Below are 25241 nucleotides of genomic sequence, written 5' to 3' on the forward strand. Positions count from 1 at the left end.
TTTGCATGTGTCTGTGTCTGAGTGTATGTGTGTCCAGTTGGTGATGGCCAACAGAACTCTGTAAAGAGATTCCTGGGACCCTAGAAAGAGTACCACCTGCCACTATTTCATAGAAAGAAGAGAGCAGTGACGAGCATATGAGAAGTCAAAGCAAAGCATCGTGCTGTGCTCCTACAGGAAAAGCAGTTCTAGAGGACCCTGCTAGAGAAGTGTCCGTGGAGAGAAAAAGAGGGTGGTCAGTGGGTGTCCAGTATCTAAGCCACTCATTGGTTTCCTGGGACACTGGGACACTGTAGGTCACAAAAGCAATACCCAATGCCAGCACAGAGGCTCCCAGTCATGGGTCCATGCTGAACAGATAGACATCCATTCGCTAGCCTCAAGGGCCAGTGTGTTCATCAGCCAGTCATTCGGCTACTCGCTGCCTACAGACTCAGGTGAAGTTTCTTCTGGCTTAGATTCAAATCTTGGGAAGCCTTGGTTCTAGAAGAAGGGATGTGGGCTCCAGCCCACAGATGAGGGAGATGGGTCTGCCCTACCCAACTTTGCCTGTGAGGTCTTGGGAGAACAACATTCTCTTTGGTTGGAAGAGAATGAAAAATACAAGGATGGTGGAGCTGATATCTTATGAATAGGTGGGATGTAGTGAAATTCCAGATGCTGAGACAGAGTGGGAAGGGCAGCTGACAGAGCAGGCTGAGCGGTGTGTGAAATGTGTCTGGTAACTGCGTGATTTGTGAACTATGGAGACATTTGGTGTCAGGAGTAGGGTTGTGTTCATAAAAAAACAAGGAGTTATGGGGATATTAGCACCAGAACTGAGACTTAGAAGGTGGCTCGCACAGTCAGCTGGGTTCAGGACCCAGAGACAAGGCAAGGAGCTCAGGCTGCGTAAATGGACAGAGGAAGAGAGAAGACTGTTTTCTCTGCCATCACTGTTCCTTGGGCAACTTTACTGATATTACCAGCAGCAGCATCCAGGAGCTGAGGCTCTAGAGTCAGAGCTACCTGGTGGCTTTGAGATTCTGTTGCCCCATCTCAGTCTTTCAGAGCAATGTTCAAGAGATACTTGGAGCAAACTGGAGGCAGCCAGTTCTTTGGAATGGAGGAGCTCCCAGCAGGCTACACACACCTCCCTAGCTTTGTCCTCAGAGCCCATAGGAGAAATGACACTTTGAAGCAGTGCTGGGGCTTGGGGACTCACCTCACTGCTGCCTGAAGTGTTGGCACCAGCCACTACCTTTAGGAGACAGCAATGAAGACAAATGACCCCTCCCCCTCCTTCTTCTCCTCCTCTTTCATCAGAACCATAGATTGAACCTGGGGCCTTATGTATGCCAGGCAAGCGTTTTGCAATTGAACTACATCCCAAGCTGCTTACATTTTTATTTTCTGATAGCACCTTCCTCGGCCTTGAACTTTCAATCCTCCTACTGCTGACTCGGTAGCTGGGATTACAGACATGCCCTGCCATCCCCCCTGTCTTGATCCTTGTTGGTATTCACCACGTGAAACCCCACTGGTGAGGGGAGAGGGAGGACAAGCTGGCACTCCCTGTGGGGGCTCTAAAGCCGGGGGTGCCCATGCAGCATCCCTGCAGAGGGTGTGGCTCCCGCTTTGCTGCCTGTGTCATTAGCTTTACAGCTCTGTTATTACCTAAGGAAGCTTACGAGTTATCAGTGAGCTACAGGAGCCCCGGGAGAAAGGATGAAGAGAACGAGGGGTTTAAAAAGGAAATAACAAAGAAAAGAACCATATTTTCTAATCTGAACCCTGCCCTGTAGTGGCTTTGTTAACTCCAGTCACTCTTTCAGGACATGAACTGTTAAGGGCCACAATGACTTCCGTGATGATACTTCATCTTCACATTTAAAAAAAAAAATACAACCCAATTTCTCTATAAGACTCTCTAAAACCACTGCTGGGATCTCACTGTTACGCTATAACTTCTCCATGGGCTGGGCAATGCGCCTGCTTGTCAGCCAGGGGAGAATTGGGGTTGGTGTCTTTAACAGAACCTTATGGAGGCATCCTCCAGAGACTCTTCCTAGAGCAGGAAGAGGTGATCCAAGCCCCAACCTGCCAGAATCCCCTGCTTAAAACCCCTTCCCTGCTTTTGCTGCTGTCTTCAGACTTTGCACAGAAGGCAGGGACTCTGACTAGCTAGATGCAGGTTTCCTTTCCAGCCCAGAAGGATCTCCCACCCAGAGGCTTATTGGGAAGGTCAAGACCATAAAAAGGAGACCCTGGCCAGGAAGCCAGACCTGTATTGGATGTCACTTGAGCAGACAATTTCAAGTTTTGAAAGCAGGCGAGGAGGTGTCATCGTTGCTTCCAGGAAGGCTGTGAACATGGACAGGAGGGTGGACAAGAGGCCAGCAAGGGGGGTGGGAAGAGATAGCACTCTGTCTTACTCTCCTGCTGTCCACCGGGCCACATGGGCCCCGTCACACCCTCCCTTGGTTGGTTTTTGCTAGCTGAAATGGAAGATAAGTCAGTCTGCATGGTCCATGCTTCAGCTTTATCAGACTGTTTATGATGAAGAAGCAAGAGCCATGTGCTTGCCAAGGTCTTTGCCATCTTCCATGCATCAGTTATACTGTATAGAACATACAGGCAAGGCGGTGAACAACAATCACCAGAGAAGTGCCTGAAAGGTGGCGGGGGTTGGGGGGAGAGTGGGGAGGTTGGGAGCCCCTCACCAGGGTCCCTCACCGTCCAGGTGATGAGAAGTGAACCCTGTGGCCCTAAAGAATCCCACACAGTCAGGGGATCCGTGGCAGGTCAGGCCCAGGGATGATTGCCCGAGTTCACAGAGGCTGGCGAACTAGTTCCTGAGAAAATGTAGCTTAGTCTTGGGAGCTAGCCAAGAATCTTCTCTGAGGCTGTGTTTATAATTGGTAAGGAATGGTTCCTGGTTACTACTTTGAAAGCCCTGCAATTTCTTGCATATCTCATACCTTGAGATGACCATGCCTCCTCCTCAGAAAAAAAAGAAAGAAAGAAAGAAAAACTTATAAAGTGGCCTGTGTGGGCGTCTGTCTTCACACATTAACTCCCAAGTAGGCAGAGTCTGAATCAGTTTGACTTTATTCCAACTAGCGGTCCTAGAAGACGGTAGCAAACTTTGTAGCGATGTTTTGAAACAAATTGACATTGTTTGGGAAGGGAGACCTGGGCTATTCCAAGTCCCAGTTTGAAAGGCTAGGGCTTGTTCCAATACTGTTTCCCTTTACCCTGGCAACACCACACCTGGCGTTTAAAGCATCTGTCCATTTTATTTTATGTAATAGCATTATGCTTGCATGCATGCATGTGTGCCAGGTACATGACCGGTGCCTGTGGAAGTCAGGAGACGGCATCAGACCCCTGGAACTGGAATTACAGGTAGTTATAAGTCACCATTCGGGTGCTAAGAACTGAGTTGGTGTCCTCCCTAAGAACAGCCAATGCTCTTTACCACTGAGACATCTCTCCAGCCCCATGGCTTTTTTCAAAAACCATGGGCTCTGGGGTTTGAACTCAAGTCCTCAAGCTTAAATGGCAACTGCTTAGCTGACTGAGTCATCTCTCCCTTATAGGTAAGAATACTGAGGTGCTGGGACAGGACTGACCACAGCTATGAAGTCTTGGAACCCACATTCTAACCAACTCCACCATCTAGGACATACATCTTTAGCTTCCGGCAGACCTGGGCTCAGAGGGTGTTGCTTAGGAAAGATCAATGATGCTTCAGGTTCCCTGTGTGTCCAGAGACTTTAAGTCCATAGCCAGGCCTCCTGGAAGTGTTATAAGGTTTAACAGAGCCAATTCTTGTGACATGCTTACCACCCAGCACCAGGAGCAGGTCCAGATAAACCATAGTTCAGAGTAGTCCTTGTGATGGTGGAAACAGTCGCCCATCCTCCACACAGGCACTGTGGTGCAGACAGTTCGTTCCACTGCTACAATAGCAGGCTCACTTGAGCTGACTCCTATATGAAAGTGTATATAAGGGCTCAAATTTCTGGACAATCTTAAAGTGTATTAGCCTCAGGCATGTTTGGATCCAGAGACTCCATCAATGACATGGAGGCTGTGTCAAGGAGCTTCTTAGATTCCACATGCTGGTAAGAGTTGGTTCCAGAATGCAGCCTTCATCATTTCCTTCCCAGCTGCCCAGTCATCTCACCTCTCATACCTAGACCCCCACTGGTTCCAGCCGTTGCCTGAGGCCAGGGGTTGTGAGCCTCTGGAGTTTTCTAGCTCTGGCCACACCTTTGAGGTTAATCCATTCACTCCTCCCCAGCCATTCTTGCCTCACCACAGGGACCCATCTCCCAAATTAAATCCAGCTAGAAAAATCATCCCCTGCATCCCTGTGGCCCCAGACAAAGTCCAAGGACCTGGAAGCTTCCAGTGGGCTTTAAAGGCCTGTTCCTAAACCAGTTTCAGGGGCTTATGGCAGGCTTGCCCTGACCAGTTGAGATACACGTAACACTGGCTTATATGAGGGACAGGAAGTGGTTTCCCAACACTGCTATCCACAGGACATGATGTGGCCCAGTCATGTCCCCCTCTGCTTCCCATGAGCCATGTGTCCCTGAGTGGTTCACCTGATAACATTCAGTACAGTGGGACAGCAGCTTCTTTCGGAGGTGTGATGGGGACATGGGCAGTACATGTTCCAGAGTACTTCGAGTTAGAGGCAACCTGATGATTGTGACACCACCACTTGGCCATGGTTCTGAGTTGACACATAGAAAGGAAAGATGGGGATGTGGGAAGAAAGGGGGAGTTATGGGCAAGGGCAATAGCAGATGGGGCTTCTTTGAGGTCAGTGAGGTCATGTACCCCATGGGTTTCAGGGACCTGCCCATCCAACTGCTTTGCCCTTGGGCTCTGCTTGGCCCACCCTGAGAAGGATACCCTTCCCAGGGACTTCAGAAGGCCATGGCTTCTTAGCCCTGGGCTTGCCAGAGGTATTCTCACGGTGATCTCCAATAAATCAAAGCTTGGCTCAAGGGGAGAACAAGAGGCACATAGGACACAAACCAGCAATTCGATCGAAGCCCAGACTCCACCACCCACAGGGCATGCACCACCTGCATCCCTGGCAGGCACCTAGCAAGGGAAAAATAAATGGGCAGACACTGAACACTGGCTGGCACTTCCAGCCCTAAATTCCTCCCCACTGGGAACACAGAGCATCACGGTGCCTTCTTTGGTTGGGTTCCAGAGGCAGAAAACCCAGAGATCCTGATCTCCCAATACTTCTTAGGGAACTAATGATATTCACAGCCCACAGTTTCCTTTCTGGAGTGAGTCCTGTGTTCTCTATTAGCCTGTTTGAGCTGTAACTCCAGGGTGCAGGGACACCTTTAATCTTAGCACTGGACTCACGGGGGCAACAAAGGACTCCTCTTCTTTTGACCCCACACAAAAGAAAATGGGCATCACGTCTCTCTTTGTGTCTGTATAGGAAAAGTCTTATCTCCATTTTCTGAGGACTGCCCTCACCTCTGCAGGGGAATCCACTCACCTCAGCGGCCTTCAATGTTTCCGCCTTAGGTACAGCACCATCCCACCTCTCCTGCCTGCACCCTTGCTGGTCTCGTCAACAACCTTTGTCCAGTGTGAACCCCTGAGGCCCTCTGGCCATCCGTGAGCAAGTCAGTCCACTCTCCCAGTCACTGCCTTCCCTCACCTTACCTGACTGTCACTATTCTGCCCACCAAAACTACCCTTGTACACTCTTCCAAATAGTTCAGTATCAGTGCAAGCACAGAGATGTGATTGGACAGCTCTTCCCTCAGCTCAATAGAGATTTTAAACAAGCTGTAGCCTGATCAAGCTGGTATGAACCTCCCATCTGTCCATCTGGAGTCCAGACAGCCAGGGCTAGCTCAGGGCTAGCTGTAACACAGGAAGTTCTCCCCAGCAGCACATGTCTGCATTATTTTGGCCTCCTTGGAGTCTGGATGGAAGTTTCTAGAACTTTCTGGGCAAAATCCATGCAGGCAGGACCTTCCAGCTCTTCTTAATGCATGTACAGTTTGTCTGCTCTGGAACAGAGACAAAGTGCCCTTGGGGTGCCCAGGATGTGACGGGACCTACACAGGCCTGCTAACCTACATTCGGTAACCTCTCCTCCACACCCTTCCAACCAGGGAGTCAGAGTCAGCCAGCCCCTCAGCCGGCATGGATCCCGGAACCCCACACCAGGTGGGAATTGTTTAACAAGATTCCCGTGACTGGAAAATTCTGGTAATTGTGTAATAACAACAGCAACAGCACTCAGCAATTACCCAGGGTTTTCATCTCCGGGCCACTTTGCTCACATTAACTAATTAAGTCTTCCAGCCTCCCTCGAAAGCAGGAAGGGCTGCCGGCTCAGCTCCTGCCAACGCATGTGCTCATTTAATAATAGCAGCCCTGAGATAGGGTTGGGGACTCCCTGGGCAGCTGGCCTGTGCCCCAAGAAGCACCTCCTAGCCTCTTACTGGTCACCCACAATGCTCCCCTAACCCTGCTGGACATTACTGGAAAACCTGTTCCTCAGGTTGCAATGATAGTCCTGAACTCTGTATACACACAATATGGGACCTGATTCCCAGGAAGAAGAGTTGACCACTGAGCCCAGCTATTCCCAGGGGCACTAGACCCCCTCCTTCAGATCCTTCTCTTCCCCTCCTTTTCAATCTATACACACACACACACACACACACACACACACACACACACTGCTAAGTTTCAGGTGCTCAAGCCTAACTCATGTTCCTTTGTAGCTAGCTGCCTGACACAGACCTCATTCTGACCTACGACCCCACCTGACACAGACCTCATTCTGACCTATGACCCCTCCTGACATAGGCCACTTTCTGGCCTCTACAGGCACTTGGTGTAGATCCAGGGCTGTCTGAGTCTTTGCCCTGCTGTGAGCTCTAAATCCAGCCTCTATTCCCACCAACCCCTGTAGCCCAGGGCCCAGCTGAGGCTTGAAGGTGAGGCCAGCACAGAGCTGTCCTCAGAAGCCATTGCTGAAAGAAGGGGTTGCTCTATCTATGGGGGGGAGCCCGCAGGACAGTTCCACTCCCAGCACCCAGAAGCCACCCAGAGAGGCCCATAGAATGTGCCAATTATATGGACTACAGCATGGGAGGATGCCTTCTGGTCTGTGACAGGGAAGCCTGTGTCTTCTAGGGACTGACAGACCCTGGGGGAATCTAAGCAACCAGTGCCATGTCCTTGGCCCTTCTCAGAATGTGCATGGAGCTCTGGAATTTTCTTCTGTCCCTGTGGCCTGCTTGAACTCCGTCCTGACCATGAGCAGGCCTCTGTGGGGGACGTGGGGGCTGGACCGCCCTGCTGGATGCTCTGAGAGACAGCTTGTTTTTGTTGGAACCGTCACACACACACACACACACACACACACACACACACACACACACACCCATTCCATTACTCCAAGCACAGAGGCCAGCCGGCGGGCTGCCAGGGGCAGCTACAGCACGGGCAGAATTGCTTCCGTCGTCTACCATGCAGCCGGGTGACACCCCAGCCCCGAGACGCCCACCACCGCCATCACTTATCCTTTTCCTAGTAAATCCTGTCCTTCTATCTGCCAACTCCACACTCTGGTTTTATGGGCTTCCGTCCTGGTTGTTTATTAAGCACACGGGTCCAGAAAGCTGTGCCTCTTCAGATCAGGCTCACGGGTCGTCTAGCTCTGCATAAACGGTGCTAATATGACAGATGCGATCACAGAACAGGCTCTTGGCACAAACGATGCTGATTTACTTGCTCCGTCCCCTCCCCGCAGCCGGGTTCTCCCCTCCAGCCCCCACGGCAAGCAGGGAGGCGTGCGGTACTATCCCAGGGTGTTATGACTTTGGAAGTGTGTGGCACTATCCCGGGCTATCATGACTTTCTGGGTAATGTATACATTGCACTATTACATGCTATTATGACTTTCTGGGTAGTGTATACATTTTCACTACCACGCAACCCCTCTCCTTCATTTTTCATGAGAACTGGCATGAGATTAATGACCAAGCCTCAGAAGAAGCGGAGCACCACGCCACTCTGATTTATTGACCACTTAGTGTTGATGAAGCTGCAAACAAGAGTCAAACAGATGTTGCAGCTGCATTTTTCTTTATCAAAACCAACCGCGTTTTGCATTTTTAACCGCTTCTTACATCGCTGTCTCTCTTGCTCTACACAAAGGGTGCTGGTTCTGACCTGCCTTCCCCACAGAGGCAAGAGAGATGTGTACAGGGAGTGGGACCCTACCTGGCACCCAGTTCATAATGGAAGTGGCCAGGTCAGGGGCCCAGGCCTCTTGCTCTTGGCAACTGGAGTCTCTCCGTGAACCTCTGATGACTACCTCACTCCTGCACCCATAATTGACACAGGACCTGTCAGACACCCCGGGTGAGCCCAGCACGGAGGCTCCACACAAACAGCAACACCTCCTTAGCTCCTAAGTTACTTGTGGCAAAGCACTGAGCACTTCTGATAAGCTGTGGCCGAGGCCTTCAACGGGAGAGCTGGTAGCAGGAAGGAGACCTTTCTCCCCTTCCTGGTGTGGTGAAGGCTGTTGAACTGGCCTCCCTGTTCTGATCTCTGGGGAGATCAGCCATGTGGGGGCCTCTGAACTCTGCTCTTCCTCTCTCGGAAACCAGAGGTGACTGGTTGTGGGTACTCACTTCATGGGTAAGTGAAGGCCCTCAAAGGCCTAAGAAGTTTGGTTCCCCCTCAAGTGTCTGCTCACCCCATGGCTGTCACCAGCATGAGTGCCCTACTCTTCTCCTTTGCCCTTTAACTCTGACATCTTCTTCACAAACCTGGCCTGAGATCCATCCCTCCAGGCCCAGGGTTTGCTATGAGCTGACTGAGTCTACACCTCCCTTGCTAGGCCTTTGCAAGGGGATCTGGCATTTCCCTAGCTGATGACGATCTATCAGAGAAAAAGACACATCTCCCGGTCCCTGCCAGCCACCTGGACAGATGCCCCTAGCCAGCTGCAGTCATGACAGGGCATATATAGCTGGAGGTTTTGGCAGAGCCTCTTCATATTAACATGAATTACAAGAGTTGCTGGTGAGCACCTGGTACCCCATGAGCACCCGCCACCCCCTTGCACTGCTGGCCTTGGCCGTAGGCACCACACAGTTCCAAGATGGTGGGTCTGAGGACACTTCTTTGTTGAAACCGTTTTATTTCCATTTCCTCCTATCCCCTTTTGCCCACACAGCTCCCGACAGCTTTCTAAATAGGAGGCTCCACCTCAGGGGGAGGGGGTGGCCTTGGCCACAGCACAAGGGTCCCCTGCTGAAGAGGAGAGTCATGGAGATCATTCGATCCAGTGAGCAAACAGCAAAGGAAGCAGCGTCCACTGGGTGGGTTCCATCTGGAGAATCAGGCAGACCCGACAAGGGAGTCAGACAGCAGAGGCGGCAACTCTGGGAGTGAGTGTCAGGTCTCCTTCTGGACCTGCTGGACATTGCTTGCTTTGCCTTTTCCCTTTCTTAGCATTGATCAATTGCAAATAACTTCCTGATTAGGTATGGGTAAGACCGTACACCCACTCCACATCTCCGTGCTGGGATTTTGTCTGGTTTGAACCTGTGGGTTCATATGTGGACCATCCCTGGTGTGTCTGGATGAAGCTGTCTCATGGTCATCCTCTACCTCCGACTCTTACGATCCTCCCGCCTCCTCTTCCCACGTAATCCCTGATCCTCAGGGGGTTGGGGGGAGGCTGGATGAAGACATCCTATTTAGGACTGAGTGTTCTGAAGATTGGGGCTTTCTTGAGGTACGGGACACAGCAGCCGGCAATAGCAGCATAGGTGAATGGGGGAACGAGCAGTGTTTTGGGGAGTGTGAGACAAGAGGTAGCTGGAGAGAAACATGCTTGCTTGCACCAGAAGAGTATGTGCATAGTCTATCTATCCTCAGGCCCAGAGAGCCAATCATTATTAGATCATGCCTGCTCGTGTTAGAAGAATGGTTAGAGGAATGAGGAAGAGAGGAAGCAAGGAGACCCGAGAGAAAGGGCTTCCCTCCAACACCTGCACCATCAGGAGGCTTGGACTCCAGAGGTGTGGGCACTTGTGAGAGGAAGGGTCCAGCTGGCTTTAAGAAAAGCTGGTGGAGTTGACAGTTATACAGTGGGGGACTGAGGGAAGGGTAGCTGCTCTTTCCAATGAGGGGAGGGCAGAGCGACACTGTCCTTCATTGAGTGTAGCCTGGGCGGAGCCAGGTGTGGCAGTTGTACTTGGCCACACACAACTGGGGGAGCTGGGAGTATCTCAGAGGCTGTGCATAAGAGGAGCTGTTTGCAGGCTTACCAGTCAAATGGGCTGCAGTGAGCAGTGTCGGGCTGGAGAGGAGCCTAGGAATACTTGGGAGCTTCAGGCTTGTGACAAAATAAGGTCACTAGGGAGGGAAGGAAGGAGGGAAGAGAGAACGAGACTCAGCGCCATATCCCCCACCCACCACAAAGAGTCTGTGGCCTGTGAAAATGGGGCAGGCGTGGGCTAGCCAGTGGAATCACGGACATCCTCACAGGCGATCTGTCTGCTCCCAGGAAGGACTTCAGGCTTTTTGTGGCTTTGTTTGGGTACCAGCCCAGCCCACAGGGATCCTCCCATCCTGCCATTTAAAGCCCCTGCCAGGACACTAAGATATTTAGGGTTCCGCTTCAAAGTCATGTCCACTTCAAGGAGCAGCCTCTGGCTTCATGGAAATCCCAGAACTGTCCCTCAACCCCAGCCCACATCATATCAGGCAAAAGCCGTGGGCCGCTGTGACATGCAAGTGAGCAGTCCATGAAATGGATGCATTGGAACATTAAAGCAATACACTGCTCTGCCAAGAGCAGAAATAACACCCCATAAAGTCTATGGCTAATGAATAAAACCACAGTGTTGCCAAGAAGAGATGCGTGCCCCCACATTAAAAAAAAAAAAAAAAAAAAAAAAACACCGCAAACATTCTGTGTTAAAATTGGCCCGAGGCGGGAAGTGGGAATTTAACACTGCCCAGCACTGGCCCTCAGGGGTGGAATTTGGGACTGAGCGCTGCCCACCTCTCCCTCTTTCAGACTCAAGTCAAACTCCTTGGCCACCAGGGGCTGGGCTTTCTGTTAATTCATCAAAGCAATACAGAAAGGCAGGCTGACAAGCCTGTGTCAGGCATGTGCTCCCAGGAGGGAGATGATCTAGAACCCTCAGGGGGTAGCTGAGAGTCCAGCAGCTGCTGGTTCTGTGACCTCATGAAGTAGAACTCAGAGGGGAAGCAGACCTGGTGGTGGATACAGTGACTCGTGCCTGTGACTCAGCCCTTAGGAGGCTGAGGCAGAAAGGTTACTGTGACTCTGGGGCCAATATAGTCCATATAGTGAGGCAGCCTGGGCTATAGTGTAGGACACAAAGATAGAGGGATCGTAGATAGGTGATAGGTAGGTAGGTAGATTGATTGATTGATTGATAAATAATAGATAGATAGATAGATAAGATTGATAGATTGATACATAATAGATAGATAATGGATAGATCGGTAGATAATAGATTGATAGATGGTAGATAGAAAAATAGATAAGATTGATAGATGATAGATAAATAAATAATATATAGATAGATAATAGATTGATAGATAATAGATTGATATATAGATGATAAATAGATATAGATAGATAGATGATAGATAATTTATAGATAGATGATAGATAATTTATAGATAGATGATAGATTGATTGATAAATATATAATAGCTAGATCAATTGATAAGATTGATAGATAGATGATAGATTGATTGATATAGATAGATTGATAGATTGATAAATAGATAGATAATAGATTGATAGATAATAGATAGATCGATTGATAAATAGATAATAGATTGATAGATAAGTAATAGATAAGTAGATATGTATAGATTGATAGATAATAGATATATTAATAAATGATAGGTAGATAATAGATAGATAGATAATAGACAGATAATATAGATAGATATCAAAATAGATTGATAGATGACAGATAGATAGATAGACACAAATAGATGGAAACTTAGCTTTACATGTCAGTGTCCACATTCAGAAACCCTTCCTGCCCTTTGGGGGCCCTGATGTCAGCAGACCTCAAGCTTCAAGGAGAAGAGTCAGAGTCAACTCATTTCTACAAACTTGAAGTGACTGCGTTATTGCCAGGGCATTATAATACCCCAGGGCCTTGTCCTGAAACCGCATTCAGACATGGGAACATCTAATCAACTGATCAGTTATCAGTCCATCAAATCACCATGCCTTGAGAAACTGAGAGCTGAGAAACCAGGAAAGTCCTTCTGGAGAAAGAGGGCCTCCCGGACACGTCATGAGTAACAGGTGGGCGCTGGTTGTACAGAGGGCAGCAGGCAAATCTCAAGAAACCATCCAGATGGCTAAATGCAAGAACATGAGGCTGCAGCTTTGGGTCCACAGGCTTCACAAGCTATAGCCTGAATCTCCCCTGGGTCATGCATAGGCTGCCTCAGCTCCGTGGGGCTGTGGGGACGGGAGAGCTGAGCTGTGGGGACGGGAGGGAAGCCACAGCTTTTTCTCCCAGGCACTGGGCATTCCAGCTCCCTCCTGCAGGGCCAAGCTCCCTCCAGGGATGGGATCAGAGGAAGCCCCAGGTGGCCTGCTGGTCCCTGCTGCCTTTTGATCCAGACTCTTATCCTTGCTCTTCATGCGGAGCAGCAGGTCCAGCTGCCTAGCCAGGCCCAGGGTCCAGCAAGAACCTTCAGTCAAACCCTGGCTTCAGGGAGAGCAGACCTCAGGGCTAGGAGTCCAGAGAGTCAGTCACCTACATCCCTTCCCACACCCCATCCATTTGGTGGGCGTGGCAGATCCACACAGCCCACCCACCTGTCGGGCATATTGCAAGAATAAAAGGAAATGAAGGGTAGGGATTCAGTAGAGCAGAGCAGAAAGTGGCCACCAGCTGTCTTGGCAGGACGTGAATCTGAAGTCAGAGCCCTGGCTCCCAGCCCAGGCGGGTCCCTCGCCAGGAACAGAGCTCTGGGCAAGCAAGTCACAGAGTCTCCCTCTCCAGAGGGAGGGAGCCCTGCCCTGGCCTGCCCGTCTCCCTGGCTCTCGTGGACACTAAATGGAATAGCAGTGTGAAAATACTCTAGGAAGAACGGCTGGGCCCACGGTGGCAGGAATTATCTTTATTATTAAGGAGTATGATTTGCACAATCCAGAAAAGCTGCCATTAACGAGGAGCCTCCTGTTCGTGTTGATTTAATTTCCTGGTTAACTGAGCGTTGGCAAGAAGAAAAAAAAAAAAAAAAAAAAAAAAAACCCACGTTTCAACCCTTATTGGAAATCTTTTTAAATTATGCCAGTTTGCTTTCTTACAGTGGTCATGGTGTAGTCTTGAGTCTTTATTTATTAATGGGCTGATTGATTCATATTTTCATTTATTATTCTGGCTCTGACTATAACCAAAACAGCAACCACGGACTGGACTTGGCCTCCCTCTGCTGGGAACCTTGTCCATTCCTGGAGCTCAAGTTTGGGAGAAACTGGGGATACCGGCCTGCAGAGCAAAGGCAGAGAGGTCCTACCACGTGGCTTCTCTGGAGTTTTCTTCAGTGTTTTGATAATTCCTTAGAACGCCAAAAGAGAGTGTGACTTAGATAATACTTTCTGGTCAGGGTAGAGGGCTAAGCAAGTTTTTCCAGGAACATTTGTGAAGATGTGTGATCGGTTCGTGATGGACAGTTGGCTAGTGTCTGTTTGTTTGCTTCTTTGTTGTTTGTTTGTTTGTTTGTTTGTTTGTGACAAGGTCTCATGTAGCCCAGGCTGGCCTTGAACTTGCTATATAGATGGCTGTAGACATGACCTTGAACTTGCTCCTGCTATTCACCTCCCCAGTGCTGACAGAGACGTGCAAATTCACACCTGACTTGCCGTGGTTGTTCTTATTTGTCAGGCCTGGTGTGACCAAGTAAACCCCAAGAGTTGAGGGCACCACCCAAAGGCTTGGGTAGTCATTGCAACCCAGCTGTTCAGAAACCCCACTGTGTCACCATCAGAGCTATTGGTGGCAGAATGTGGTGGCTGTGCGCCTAGATTGAATATGATGGGGAAAGGCTGAAATCCAGATGATTTCATAGAATCATCTGGAAACAGATGTCCTTGAAGTCTTTGGGCTAATGGCCTTTCCATTCTTAAGTTCTAAAGCGGACTGGAAGAAGCTGTCTGAGGTTCCCAGTGACAGGTGTCTTCTGGGTGAGGCTGTTGCTGTTTATGTGGGGAAAGGCCCCAGGCTGCAAGCAGAGACTGGTACTGGAGAAGAAGGTCTAAAGCCCTGGTAGCCACTTTTCTCTTGAGAGCCCACATCACTGACCTCAGTGACTGTGGCCAAGATATGTTCCTTAAGCACCAAGGGTGAGAAATGAGAGGTTTGATGCTCACAGGACACACAGATCCTTGGCTTCATGCTTGTCATCCATGTGTATGTTATGTATGTCGGTGGTTTACATCGGGGCGTTTTGCCTCTGGGAGCCCTGGATAAAGCCAGAAGCCTTTCTTGTTGTCCCAGTGACCGCAGGAGCCTAATGGCATGTGGTAGCTACAGGCCCGGGAAGGCGCTAGCATTCCACAATGCCTAGCACCGTCTCAAATGCCATCACCTGGTTCTAGCATAGAGCCAGTGCCACACAGGCAGTATGGGGATGATGTATACCTGCTGTGCCCTCATGTTGCCAGTGTCTGCTCTCCCCACAGAACCCCGACATCGTCCTGGTGCACTACCTGAATGTGCCGGCCATCGAGGACTGTGGCAAGCCCTGTGGGCCCATCCTCTGCTCCATCAACACCGACAAGAAGGAGTGGGCAAAGTGGACGAAGGAGGAACTCATCGGGCAGCTGAAGCCGATGTGTGAGTACCTCCCTGTGCTCCCAGCCATCACCGCCCAGGTGGGCCTTGGGGACTCAGCACGGAGTCCTGTTTCTCTCAGACATGGTGTCACTGTGAATGTAGCTTTAATGAAATCCCCTCCGATGCCTGCGGACACTTAATCCTCATAAGCTAAACTGTAATCAAGGCACAAACTCCCCAGACCCAGGGTGAGGTAGACAGCTTAATCTGTAGAGTGCAGCTTTGCAAACATACGGACCTGAACTCAGACCCCTGATGATGTACGTAAAAAGCCAGGCACAACAGAGGTGGTGAGTTAGACATGAAGAGTCCTGGAAGCTCTCCAAACAGCAGCCTAGCGTACTAGATGTAGCTCCAGGCCAACGAGAGACTCTACCTCAAACACAAAGGCGGGAAAATCTCTGAGGACCATCCCAAGTTATCCCATGACTCCATACACATGCACCCCCACTGACGTGCATTCCTCAGACTCATATGACAGATGGAGAAAGTGAGGCTCCAACACACAGAGAGCATAAGCTTCGGTAGAGCAAGAGTGTGTCTGCACACGTAGGAGCAGGGTGAGAGACTGAGGAGAAAGGACGAGGCAGGGAACAGGAAGAATGGCTGCCCACACTGGCCCTGGACACAGCAGCAGCCTGCTGGCCCTGGGCTGCCACAGTGCCCAGCCTGGGTGACAAAGGGCTTTCCGTAATTGAGTTGATTTCATTTGATCGGCAAAGTGGAGCTTTCTGCAGCATCTGTCAGGTGCGAGTCACCAAGACAGGTGGCCAAGGCTTCAGGAAGCCAAGGATCCTTGTTCCTGCAAGTACCACCATCCCTCCTGCCCCTACCAGCTAGGCTCAGCCAGACTGAGAAAACCACGAGGCTTCCCAGAGCTTGTCAGGGCCCTACAGCATGCTCGTGGGCATGTTGGTTGTCTTCTCAGACACCATTGGTACCTGGTATAGCGAACCCGTAGGGTGCTTAGGAGCACCACCATTCTGAGCTAGCCAGAGGGGAGCTACAGTTATTGGACACAACAGGCGAACCACTAAACTATCCTTGCCTGTGGGCTACAAGCTGAAGCTAGGGGTAGCTGCCATGACCCACTTCTTCTGAAAATCCCTACATGCCCAAATCCCAGTACGCCATCAGCCTAAGCTCTAGAAGGGGTTACTAAGGACAACATGTTATATACCATACAAAGATCCAAAAGATCCACCCTAGGGCTTGGCCTCAGGACAGAGCATCTCCTGGGCTGTCTTCCTGAGCTCAGGTGCTGTCTCTGGTACTGCAGGTGACCTAGGGGCCTTCAGGGTTCAAGATTCATCCTTGACTAAAACCCCAACTGTGTCTGTACTGGCAGGAAGCCACTGGTGTGGCTCTCCTTCCTGTCGTTGGCAGGCAATGCCTTCACCTCCTCACCCATCCTGAGGCTTTGTAGCCATCGTGCCTTGGTTCCTCTATCTGGCCTCTCCTCTCTTCATCTCTTTCTTCTCACTTCGGTTTCCGGACTCAGCCTATATACAACCTGTCCCCATGGCTTAGCCCATATACCCTAAAGCCTCGTAGTCTCCTCAAACCTCTACTCCAGGGAATATCAGACACAAGCAACCCCACCCCCACTATCCAGAGGAACCACACAGCCTCCGCCTGATTCCACAGAGCAAGAAAACACGGGAAACCCTGACATAAAGTTGGTGCTCAGGATGGGATGGGGTGTGAGCAGAAAGTGACCGCACTGGCTTTCCTGCAGTGTCTGCGGGACCCTGGACAGCAGGTCACAGCCTCCAGCATCCAAGCTCTGGGACATAAGGCTGTCCAGATATGCCTTCCCATTCCAGGACCTGTGCTCCTGGTTCTTAGGTTTTCTGCTTATAATTCAGGACCCAGATGGCCTCAAGGGGTGCCATCAAGCACAGACGGGGTCCTATCTAACCCCTCATAAGCCCCATAGACCCATTTGTCCTTTCTCATAGGTAGTGCCTCAGATTAGCTGGGGCAAGGACTCTGCCCAGAACACACTCTAGTGCCACCTGGTGAGAGAGTAGACAAAGCCAGAACTTGGACTCGGGACACTAACCGTTGTCCTGGCTCTATGGCCACCATGAAACTGGAATTTGGTTCTTGCTACCTGTCCCTCACAGAAACCAATGAGCAGAGCCTAGGATTGTCATTTCACTCTATTTAGAAATCCAGGAGTCTGAGAAGACAGTGGATTAGCTCCCTGAAACTCAGTCTTCTGTCTCATCTCCAGCCAGTAGATTATATAAGGTCGAAGACAGAGTCAGTCATTCATCCTCGGGCTCAGTCTCAGCCCTCTGGTCAGGTGGTCAGTCATGCTTCTGACACTTGTGATGTCTGCATCCCTCTCCTGATCGTCCCCTGCCTTCTTGCTGGCACTTAGTTACCACTTCCAAAATAAAGGCCCTAGGGAGGACTCTTAACTTGAAAAGGTGTCAAGGGTCAGAGGCGTCTGCCCCTGGTCCACATCCTCAGTATTCTGTCTCAGGGGCTCTCCAGGTAGAAGGAACACATTAATTCCTCCCCTCTGGGTCATATTTGTCTTCTGGGTCACTGCAAAGAGTTCTGCCTGCTGCCTGCCATTGGCAAATTAGAGCCTGTTTGCAGATGAAAGGCTCTACCAGGCCACCAGGAGCAGATGACTGGGTCCTGGCACAAGTGTCAGAGACCATTTGTGCCAGAAGGACACTGGGGACATGCTACCAGGGAGAGCCATGTCTGCCAAGCTGACCTCAGCCTAGAGCATCCTCACTAAATGCACACAGACAGCTTCTACCTGAAGCCATCAGTGCCACGTCTCCTGACACCTTGCATAAGGGTGCCACCTCCAGGCCAGGCAAGAGTTTCCGGCTCCCAAACTCTGGGGGACAAAAAAGCAGACTTGATTTGGCTTCTGAGTTTTAACCAGGAGTGGGGGTGGGGGTGAGTGAACGCTTGTTCAGGGCCTGCAATGCACCAAGAAAGTTACATAAAAATTACAAGGGGACCAAGAGGCTGACTCACTCAACCAGTGGTGTATGCCTGCCCTGGGCTCTGCTGTGCAGGCAGCCCTGCCTGGGAACGGGCACTTGGAAACACAGGCCCTCTAAGTGCCTAGCTGCCGGTTGAGTGTGGCTAGCACACGGGTGCCAGCAAGCAGTGTTCAGGGAAAGCACTGTTTGCTGAGAGCCAAGAAGCCATCAGATGGGTTCCAGAATCAGGCATAGCATGAAGGCTGGAGCCAAACACATTAGCTTCATAAATCACATTCCTTCAATGGCTTCCCTGTTTGATACCCTGATGTTTCCCTCTCTCTCTCTCTCTGCCCGTCACAGTTGTCAGTGGCTTAATCGGATGGAACATGACACTGGTCGGTATAAGGCCTCTGTCCGTGCTCAGTCTCTGTCTCACCTGCCTCGAAACAGGAGAAGGGCTCCTTGTGCCATCTGAATCTTTGGACAAAAGGGCCTTCTCTCCACCTGAGGGCAGTCTGAGGAGCCTGCCTATAAAGAGCAAACATGGAGGGGAAATTAAGATGTCTGAGTGAATTCCCAACAGGCTTCCCAAGTCCTCCCTGACTTCCCTAATCCCTCCTGGCCAAATAACAGTGGCTTAAGTCAAAAAGACTTATATTTTGCTTTCACTTTTATGTCTTTCTGAAGTCCAGAGTCGAAATGCCTGTCCCCTGTATCTGAAGTCAGCCCCTCAGGCTCCTCTCAGCTGGTGCTTTGCCATTTTCAGGGTGCCGCTAACTTCTACGGGTTAAAGATGGCCGCTCCAGCCCTTGTCCATTCCGATCAATGAAAGGAGAAGAAAAAAAAAAAATGGAGAACAAACCTCTTCCCTTTAAGGGCAGAGCCACAAAATAACACACATCATTTCTACTCATGTGCCCTGAGCAACACGTTGTCTCATCACCCCCCACTTGGGGAGGAATCTGAGGCAGTGTGACATTTTGCTAGGCACATTTTGAGAAATGACTTTCTCCCTGTGAAGTGTGCGTGAGGACCCTGTCAGCTTTGGCTTTTGCTGGCTTACAGTGTGGTGAACTGTGCATCTCAGGCCAAAAGCCTGGGTGTGACTGCCTGGGGTTCCGCCTGGGGTGAAAGAGAACAGAACTCATCTGCATACAGGAAGTCCTGGGATCTACCCTCCTAGCTGAGCCCCCAGCAAGCTTCACTAGTAAGAGCAAAGTCCCTCCTCCCAGGCCAGCTGCAGAGGGACGCTTTAGAGTGGACGGCTGGTCTGCAAGCAAGGCTCTGGCTCTTGGTCCTTCTAGCTTGCTGGGAAATTTGTTCAGTGGCTCAAAGCCACCACCACCATGGCCCAAATAGAGCACTCTCCACTTCTGTGACCCAACAGAGAGCCAGATAAAACTGGTTCCCATAGGGCACCCATGGCTTTCTGCCCTATTCCATTTCCTGGCTGCCCATCAGGAAAGAATACGCCAGCCTCTTCCCAGCTCGCAGCCAGACTGATGTACCAGGGCTTTTAAGCTGTTCCTAGCCCTTCCCCGAGCACAATCCTGCCCAGCTGTCCCTACCTTGGGGATGTAATGTCCAGATGGCCCTGCAAGAACAAGCAAGTCCTGGGTTTTCAGCAGGCCTTCACCACCCCCAGAAAGCCCCAGCCTCAGCCAGCCCAGTTTTGGTTCTGCCCAACTGTCTTCCAGGAGACCCACCATGTCACTCTGGGTCCATAGATGCCTATGGTAGGTGTCTTCAGTTACAAAAGGAGGGCCAAGTAGAAGAGTTGCCTGGAAAGACAGCCTGGGCCTGGGACAGCAGCCACCTCATACCCCCACTGATCCTGCATTGTCCCATAATGTCATGCACACTTGCACACATAGGTACCCACATGCACACAGCATCCTCGCCATTTGGACACATAGACAGGGACACACACAAGAGCTCAGAACAGGGAAGGCTTGGTTTCCTGACCCCATGACTTCTGAAACTTTCTCCCAAAACAACCCCAACCCCTTGCCTACAAGTTAAGGCCAAGGGCGCTCTGGCCAGACTAGGACGCACACATGATAAGTGGTTCCGTGGCTCTGTGGCTCCGTGGCTCCGTGGTTTGGGTAGTGGTACCAACAAGGGGGTGCCATGTAAAAGGATTTCCAGCAAAGGACAGAGGCTGGATGTAAACTTGGCAGCCCTGAGCTGTGAGGAGGCAGAGCCCCCTCCCCCAGACTTGGCCAGTACACCTGAGCTCTCTGAGTGGCCATGTTCTCTTTCCTGGGATGGATGACAATGGGCTGGTTGACAGGTTCCTGTGGCCCTGAAATGATATCACAGATGTCAAATGATCAGTGTACTGGCTGGAGTTAGGAGGAAGACCGGTTCAAAGGCCAGAACAGTGCCCTCTGGAGGCCAGGTCCTTAGCTCACAACCCGTGTGCCCAGCAAGGGCATCCAAAGGCCACCTGGATATCTGTCTTCCTCCAGCCAGAGTGGGACCACTGAGCTCTGTGCTACCCTGGGCTTTGGGAAGAGGCCAGACAGGAGGAAGCCCAGGCTAGCCCTCTGGGAACCCAATTAAAGGAAGCCTGCCTAGAAGGCATCACAGGCCTGTAAGTTGAATAGGAAGTCAAGGACAGCCATGTGGTAGGGGCCCCACGCCACCAGCCCAGAGGACAGTGAGGTGGAAGACTACAGGGCAACCCAGGCACTGTGAGGAACATCAAGAAGAAAGCAGAGATGAGCTGAGTAGAAATGGTGTATCAGTGTCAGTATTGTGGCCTGCAGGGCTGTTTGACTCTGAAGCCATGGAGACCATGCTGAGTTTGGGGTCAAAGGCCCAGGTGATTGTGAGGATGAGGACTGAGCTGAATGTTCAGTGTGAGAGAGGAGAAGCCGTGTTGAGCATGGAAGCAGAGGCCATCCATGTTGAATTCAGGGTGGAGGCCATGTTGAACTTAAAGGAAGAAAGGCCGTGTTGAGCTTGAAGGGATATTGTGCTGAATGTTGGGTAGAGGCCACGTTAGGTGTAGGAGTGGAAACCATGTTGAGTGGGGGCTGGGGGTGGAACCATGAGAGAATAAAGAGATTGAGGCCATGTTGAATATGCAGGGGGCAGGAAGGGGGATCATAAGAGAGGCCCTGGTGAGTGTGGGCTGGAGGCCATAGTACATGTGGGTTAGAGCCACGTTGACTGTAGAGTAAAGGCCACTGTAAGCATGGGGTGGTTGCCAAGGTGAACAAGAGGTCGAGGGTGCTCTTATTGCTCCTAGCAGTCTTCAGATGCCTTGACTCATTGGTCTTTACTGGATATGGTTTTCGGAATCGTGTCTTGGCCCTTCTCCTCACACTCAGCAAGGGCCTTTTCCAGCCCCAGGGCGGTCAGCACAGGATAGGGAGACTGCAGATGGGGGACCCCCACATTGTGAAACTAGAGCTTCAGAGGCAAAGAAGTTTCCTGGGAACTCCCCACCCAGCTTCTCTGCTACCCTGTCCTCCAGTCCCCAGGGCACCTTCCCAGGATGTGCTCACTGGTGCCAACACACCTGCGCCTTAGGGTATACGTTCAAAGTATCGTGTTTTCTCGAGATTTTTTTTCAAACAAAGACAAATTCTGTACAGGGAATGTGTTTATTTGTTTTTGCTTTTTTGCTTAGATTGTAATCCTGGCGATTATGGAGTATCAAGATATAAAATCAACAAGGGTGCTCTTTTCCTGGGCCTTCTAGACCAGTTCCTGGTCATTTAGCGCCACCTGGTGGTCAGTTGTAGCAGAGCGCCTCCAGGATGTGCCTAGCACTCCTACGGGAATTGTCTGAGCACAGTGTGGCGTGGAGTGGTTGGCCTTGGAGTGACAAAACAACTGCCCAAGGACTGCAGGTGTGGCCATGAGAAGAGCAGAGAGTCAGGGACCAGCCTCAGGTAGACTGCTGCTAGGGGGATTGAGGTTTCATCCAGTGTCCCTGCAATGGAGGAAGATCTCTGGGATAGGAGTGACAGACCCTAAATCAGGTGTAAGCTTGTGTGTCCGGGCTGCCCATTCTGGGGATCAGAGTACCCAGCTGCACCTTCTTCTCTGGATCACTGCATCACAGTGAGCCCTGAGCACAGAGCAGCCAGTGACAGAAGCCATTTCACTTCTGAAGCAGCTGGGCAGGTCTAGAAAAGGCAGGCTCTGGGGGCCCTGGCCAGCTCTGTTCTGTGGTGGAAGCCACCCAGGGGACTCTGTTTTACAAAGCATTCTCAGGCTGGAATCTCCTGGCTTTTGTTTCCTAGAAACTCTAGCCAGAGGCAGACACCAGAAAGAAGCAAACCCAGGGCATTTCCTTGGAGAGCAGGGCTAGCCTAACACCCTCACACTTGGGTCTCTTGGGATGACAGGGAGGCAGGGCTGGAGATTTATCAGGAAACTTCCAGAGGGGAATGTCTGGGAGATGGAAAGCCTAGTTTCTGGGTGTTTTGGACTGAGCTGTCTCCCTAGACTCCTAATAAGGAGCTGGCACCCTTAATATTTTCTGGGTTTGCAGTTGGAGTCTTGGAGCCAGCACACGGTGTGATCTCTTGGAAACCATGAGACTGGGGTTCAAACCCAGAGGCTCACCCATACAGGGCAAGTACACCCACTGAGCCACAATGCTAAGCCTTTTGTCCATTTTCTCTTTTGAGATAGGATCTTGCTAAGTTTCCCAGGCTGGACCTGAATTTATGGTCCTCTCATCTCAGCCATCTGAGTTGTTTGGATTTCAGGCCTGTGCCACCAGGCCCAGCTGAACACCTGTTGACTGTAACTCAAGAAAAGTGCTGAGTATGGACCATACCTATACAAAGAAGAACACCTTTGTCCCTGGGGCCAAGAATAGCAGCTCTGTCCTTAGGGACAGAAGTCTTGTGTTTTACAGTGACTACAGGACCTGAGTCTGGGAAAACAAAGATACATACACAAACACACACACACATACACACACACACACACAAAGGCCTGGAAAGGATTCCCTGTGCACTGTGCTGTCCCTGGGATGGGAATTACTGTCTCTGGACCCTCAGGGAAGCTGAGTCCCTGTTCTGCTCTGCTACACTCCTGGCAACACCCCTCACCTTGGCCATCTTCCAGCCTGGCTCCCCCGCCCATGGGACCTTGGTTTATTTTACAAATGTTCTTTTTTTTTTTTTTTTTTTCCTTCAGGCTAGATCCTATTGAGCTAATGTGTCCCCCAGGAGGGACATGCTTTTGGTTTCTTGCCTGTCCCTAGCTGCTTGTCCTTTGGGGCTCCTTGGGTACTTGTACCCCTAGACTGTTCCAGAAGTCTCCTCTGGCTTTCTCCTCCCCATTCACCAGCTCAGCCAACCTTTGTGGCTCGTTCTCAGGCCTGCCCTAGGCCTGAGAGTCAAGGATCTGATTCTTACTCGGAGATGAGCTCTCTAAAGAGGAGACGGCCTAGTGAAATGTGGATTTCTCTAACTCTAGGTTTTATGTCTCTGTAAGAATCAAGATCTCTGGACCACATACTTGGGAGTTAAGAGGGGGCTTCCCCTAAGGGAAACCAGCCATCTGAAAGGTCCCTAATTTCAAGTGGCTCGGAAGGACTGGACACCCAGCTGTTTGCAACTACATTTTCCCCACTTACTGGCTCTTCCCTCAAGTGGTGGGAAGGACTGGGGACTCCAGATTTGAAATGCCAATACCAGGAGAGACTCCACTCCCTGCCCCACTGAGCTTCCAGCATTCCAGCAAGTCAGGGTTTCCAGCATATTCATTACTTCTGGGAAGAGTCCCCAGCCCATTGGAAGAGAGGCTAAGCCCAGGAGGCAGAAGTTCTCAGCCAAGGCAGTTTCTAGCCACCATGTCCGCCTTTAAGGTTTTCCAAGAGGCCAAATGCAGAAGCCAAGGCCACGCTATCCCCATGTGGTCTAGATTCCTTGATCTAGAAGTCTCCATGCCTCACCTCCATTCCCCCGCTCCTCTGAAGCAATATGGCCAGAGTAAGTCCCTCACTCCACAGCTGACACCAAACCTCAGCTTCTGGCTTTCTCCAGGGTGGGTGTGACAGGGAATGAAGTCCAGGCCTCCCAATAGAAAAGGGCTCCTAACATGCCATGTCTCAACAGTAAGACACAGCAACCAGGCTTACTGGATCCTTGCATACAACCAGCATGCACACCACCCCAAACCCTCAGCCCCAGCAGTGCTTCTCAGAATGAGAGCATAGTGGGGAGATAGGAGCTGACTAGTGTGTGGGTGTCTGGATATGAGAAGTTAAATCTAATGAAAACTTCATCTAGTTGAACCAAGAAATCAGAAGCAGGGCCTTTATTCCTGTCAACAAGGATACAGTGAGGATGAAACCTACGCACGGCTGCCATTTCCTATTGACCTCGTTGCTATGGTGACAGCCTTTGAGCATCAACAACTCCAAAGAATTCCAAAAGAGCTCTCATTCACTGGCAGCTAGGCACAGAAATGGACTCCGTCTCCAGCTGGCTCTGTCATGTGACCTACAAGTAGGGTGACCCCATGACCAGGCTTGCCTGGAAGTGTCCCTGGGTCCAGGGTGACCTGGTTTGGACAAGTTAAACAAATGGTTACCCTTGCGTGGGTGACTCTTTTGTAACAGGTGCTGGGTGGAAGTGGAGATGAGCTCAGACAGAAGAGGAGGAAGGGAAGGGGTGATCCAGCAAACCCTGGGACAGAGACACTGCCACAGAGACACCGGACAGAGAGACTGGGACAGAGATATTAGGACAGAGAGACACTGCCACAGAGACTGCCACAGAGACACTGCCACAGAGATACTGCCACACAGACACTGCCAGAGACACTGCCACACAGACACTACCACACAGTCACTGCCAGAGACACTGCCAGAGACACTATCAGAGATACTGCCACACAAACACTGCCACACAGACATTGCCACACAGACACTGCCAGAGAAACTAAGACAGAGACACTGCCACAGAGACACTATCACACAGACACTGCCACACAGACACTGCCAGAAACTCTGCCACAGAGAGACACTGCCACAGAGAGACACTGCAACAGAGAGACACTGCCACAGAGAGATACTGCCAAAGACACTGCCACACAGACACTGCCACAGACACTGCCACACAGACACTGCCACACAGACACTGCCAGAGACACTACTACCTGTCTTCCACTTGCTGCGTGCCAAGCATCTCTTCCTGTGGGGAAGGGTCAATGTGGTTTCTCACTGTTGCACCTGTGCCATTACTATGGCAATTAAAGCTCTGACACACCTGCCCTGTCATCTTTCTAAAAACAAAGGGGCCACCAGGGTTGATGGCCCTTCCTTCCTGTTTCCTTCATCCTGTTCCTTCCCAGGGTCTGTCCCCCTAGTGTGAAGTCACTGTCCCCC

General features: G+C 50.8%; 1 protein-coding gene and 1 long non-coding RNA gene across 13 annotated transcripts in view; one reads left to right on the forward strand and one right to left on the reverse strand.

Annotated features, from left to right (window-relative positions):
* Camta1 (calmodulin binding transcription activator 1) overlaps positions 1-25241 on the forward strand; it is an 837099-nt gene that overhangs the window by 715180 nt on the left and 96678 nt on the right. For all 12 annotated transcript variants that reach the window (XM_076933681.1, XM_076933680.1, XM_034503401.2 and 9 more), the window contains one exon: positions 14765-14918. In XM_076933681.1, the coding sequence (XP_076789796.1) occupies positions 14765-14918 (154 nt within the window). The remainder of the gene's footprint in view (positions 1-14764; positions 14919-25241) is intronic.
* LOC143442269 (uncharacterized) lies at positions 9228-11192 on the reverse strand. The gene is made up of 3 exons (XR_013110301.1): positions 11078-11192; positions 10338-10425; positions 9228-9394 (listed from the first exon to the last, which is right to left on the reverse strand). It is a non-coding gene; the product is annotated as an uncharacterized LOC143442269 (long non-coding RNA).

Source organism: Arvicanthis niloticus, chromosome 5 (assembly GCF_011762505.2).
Source record: "Arvicanthis niloticus isolate mArvNil1 chromosome 5, mArvNil1.pat.X, whole genome shotgun sequence".
NCBI lineage: Eukaryota > Metazoa > Chordata > Mammalia > Rodentia > Muridae > Arvicanthis > Arvicanthis niloticus.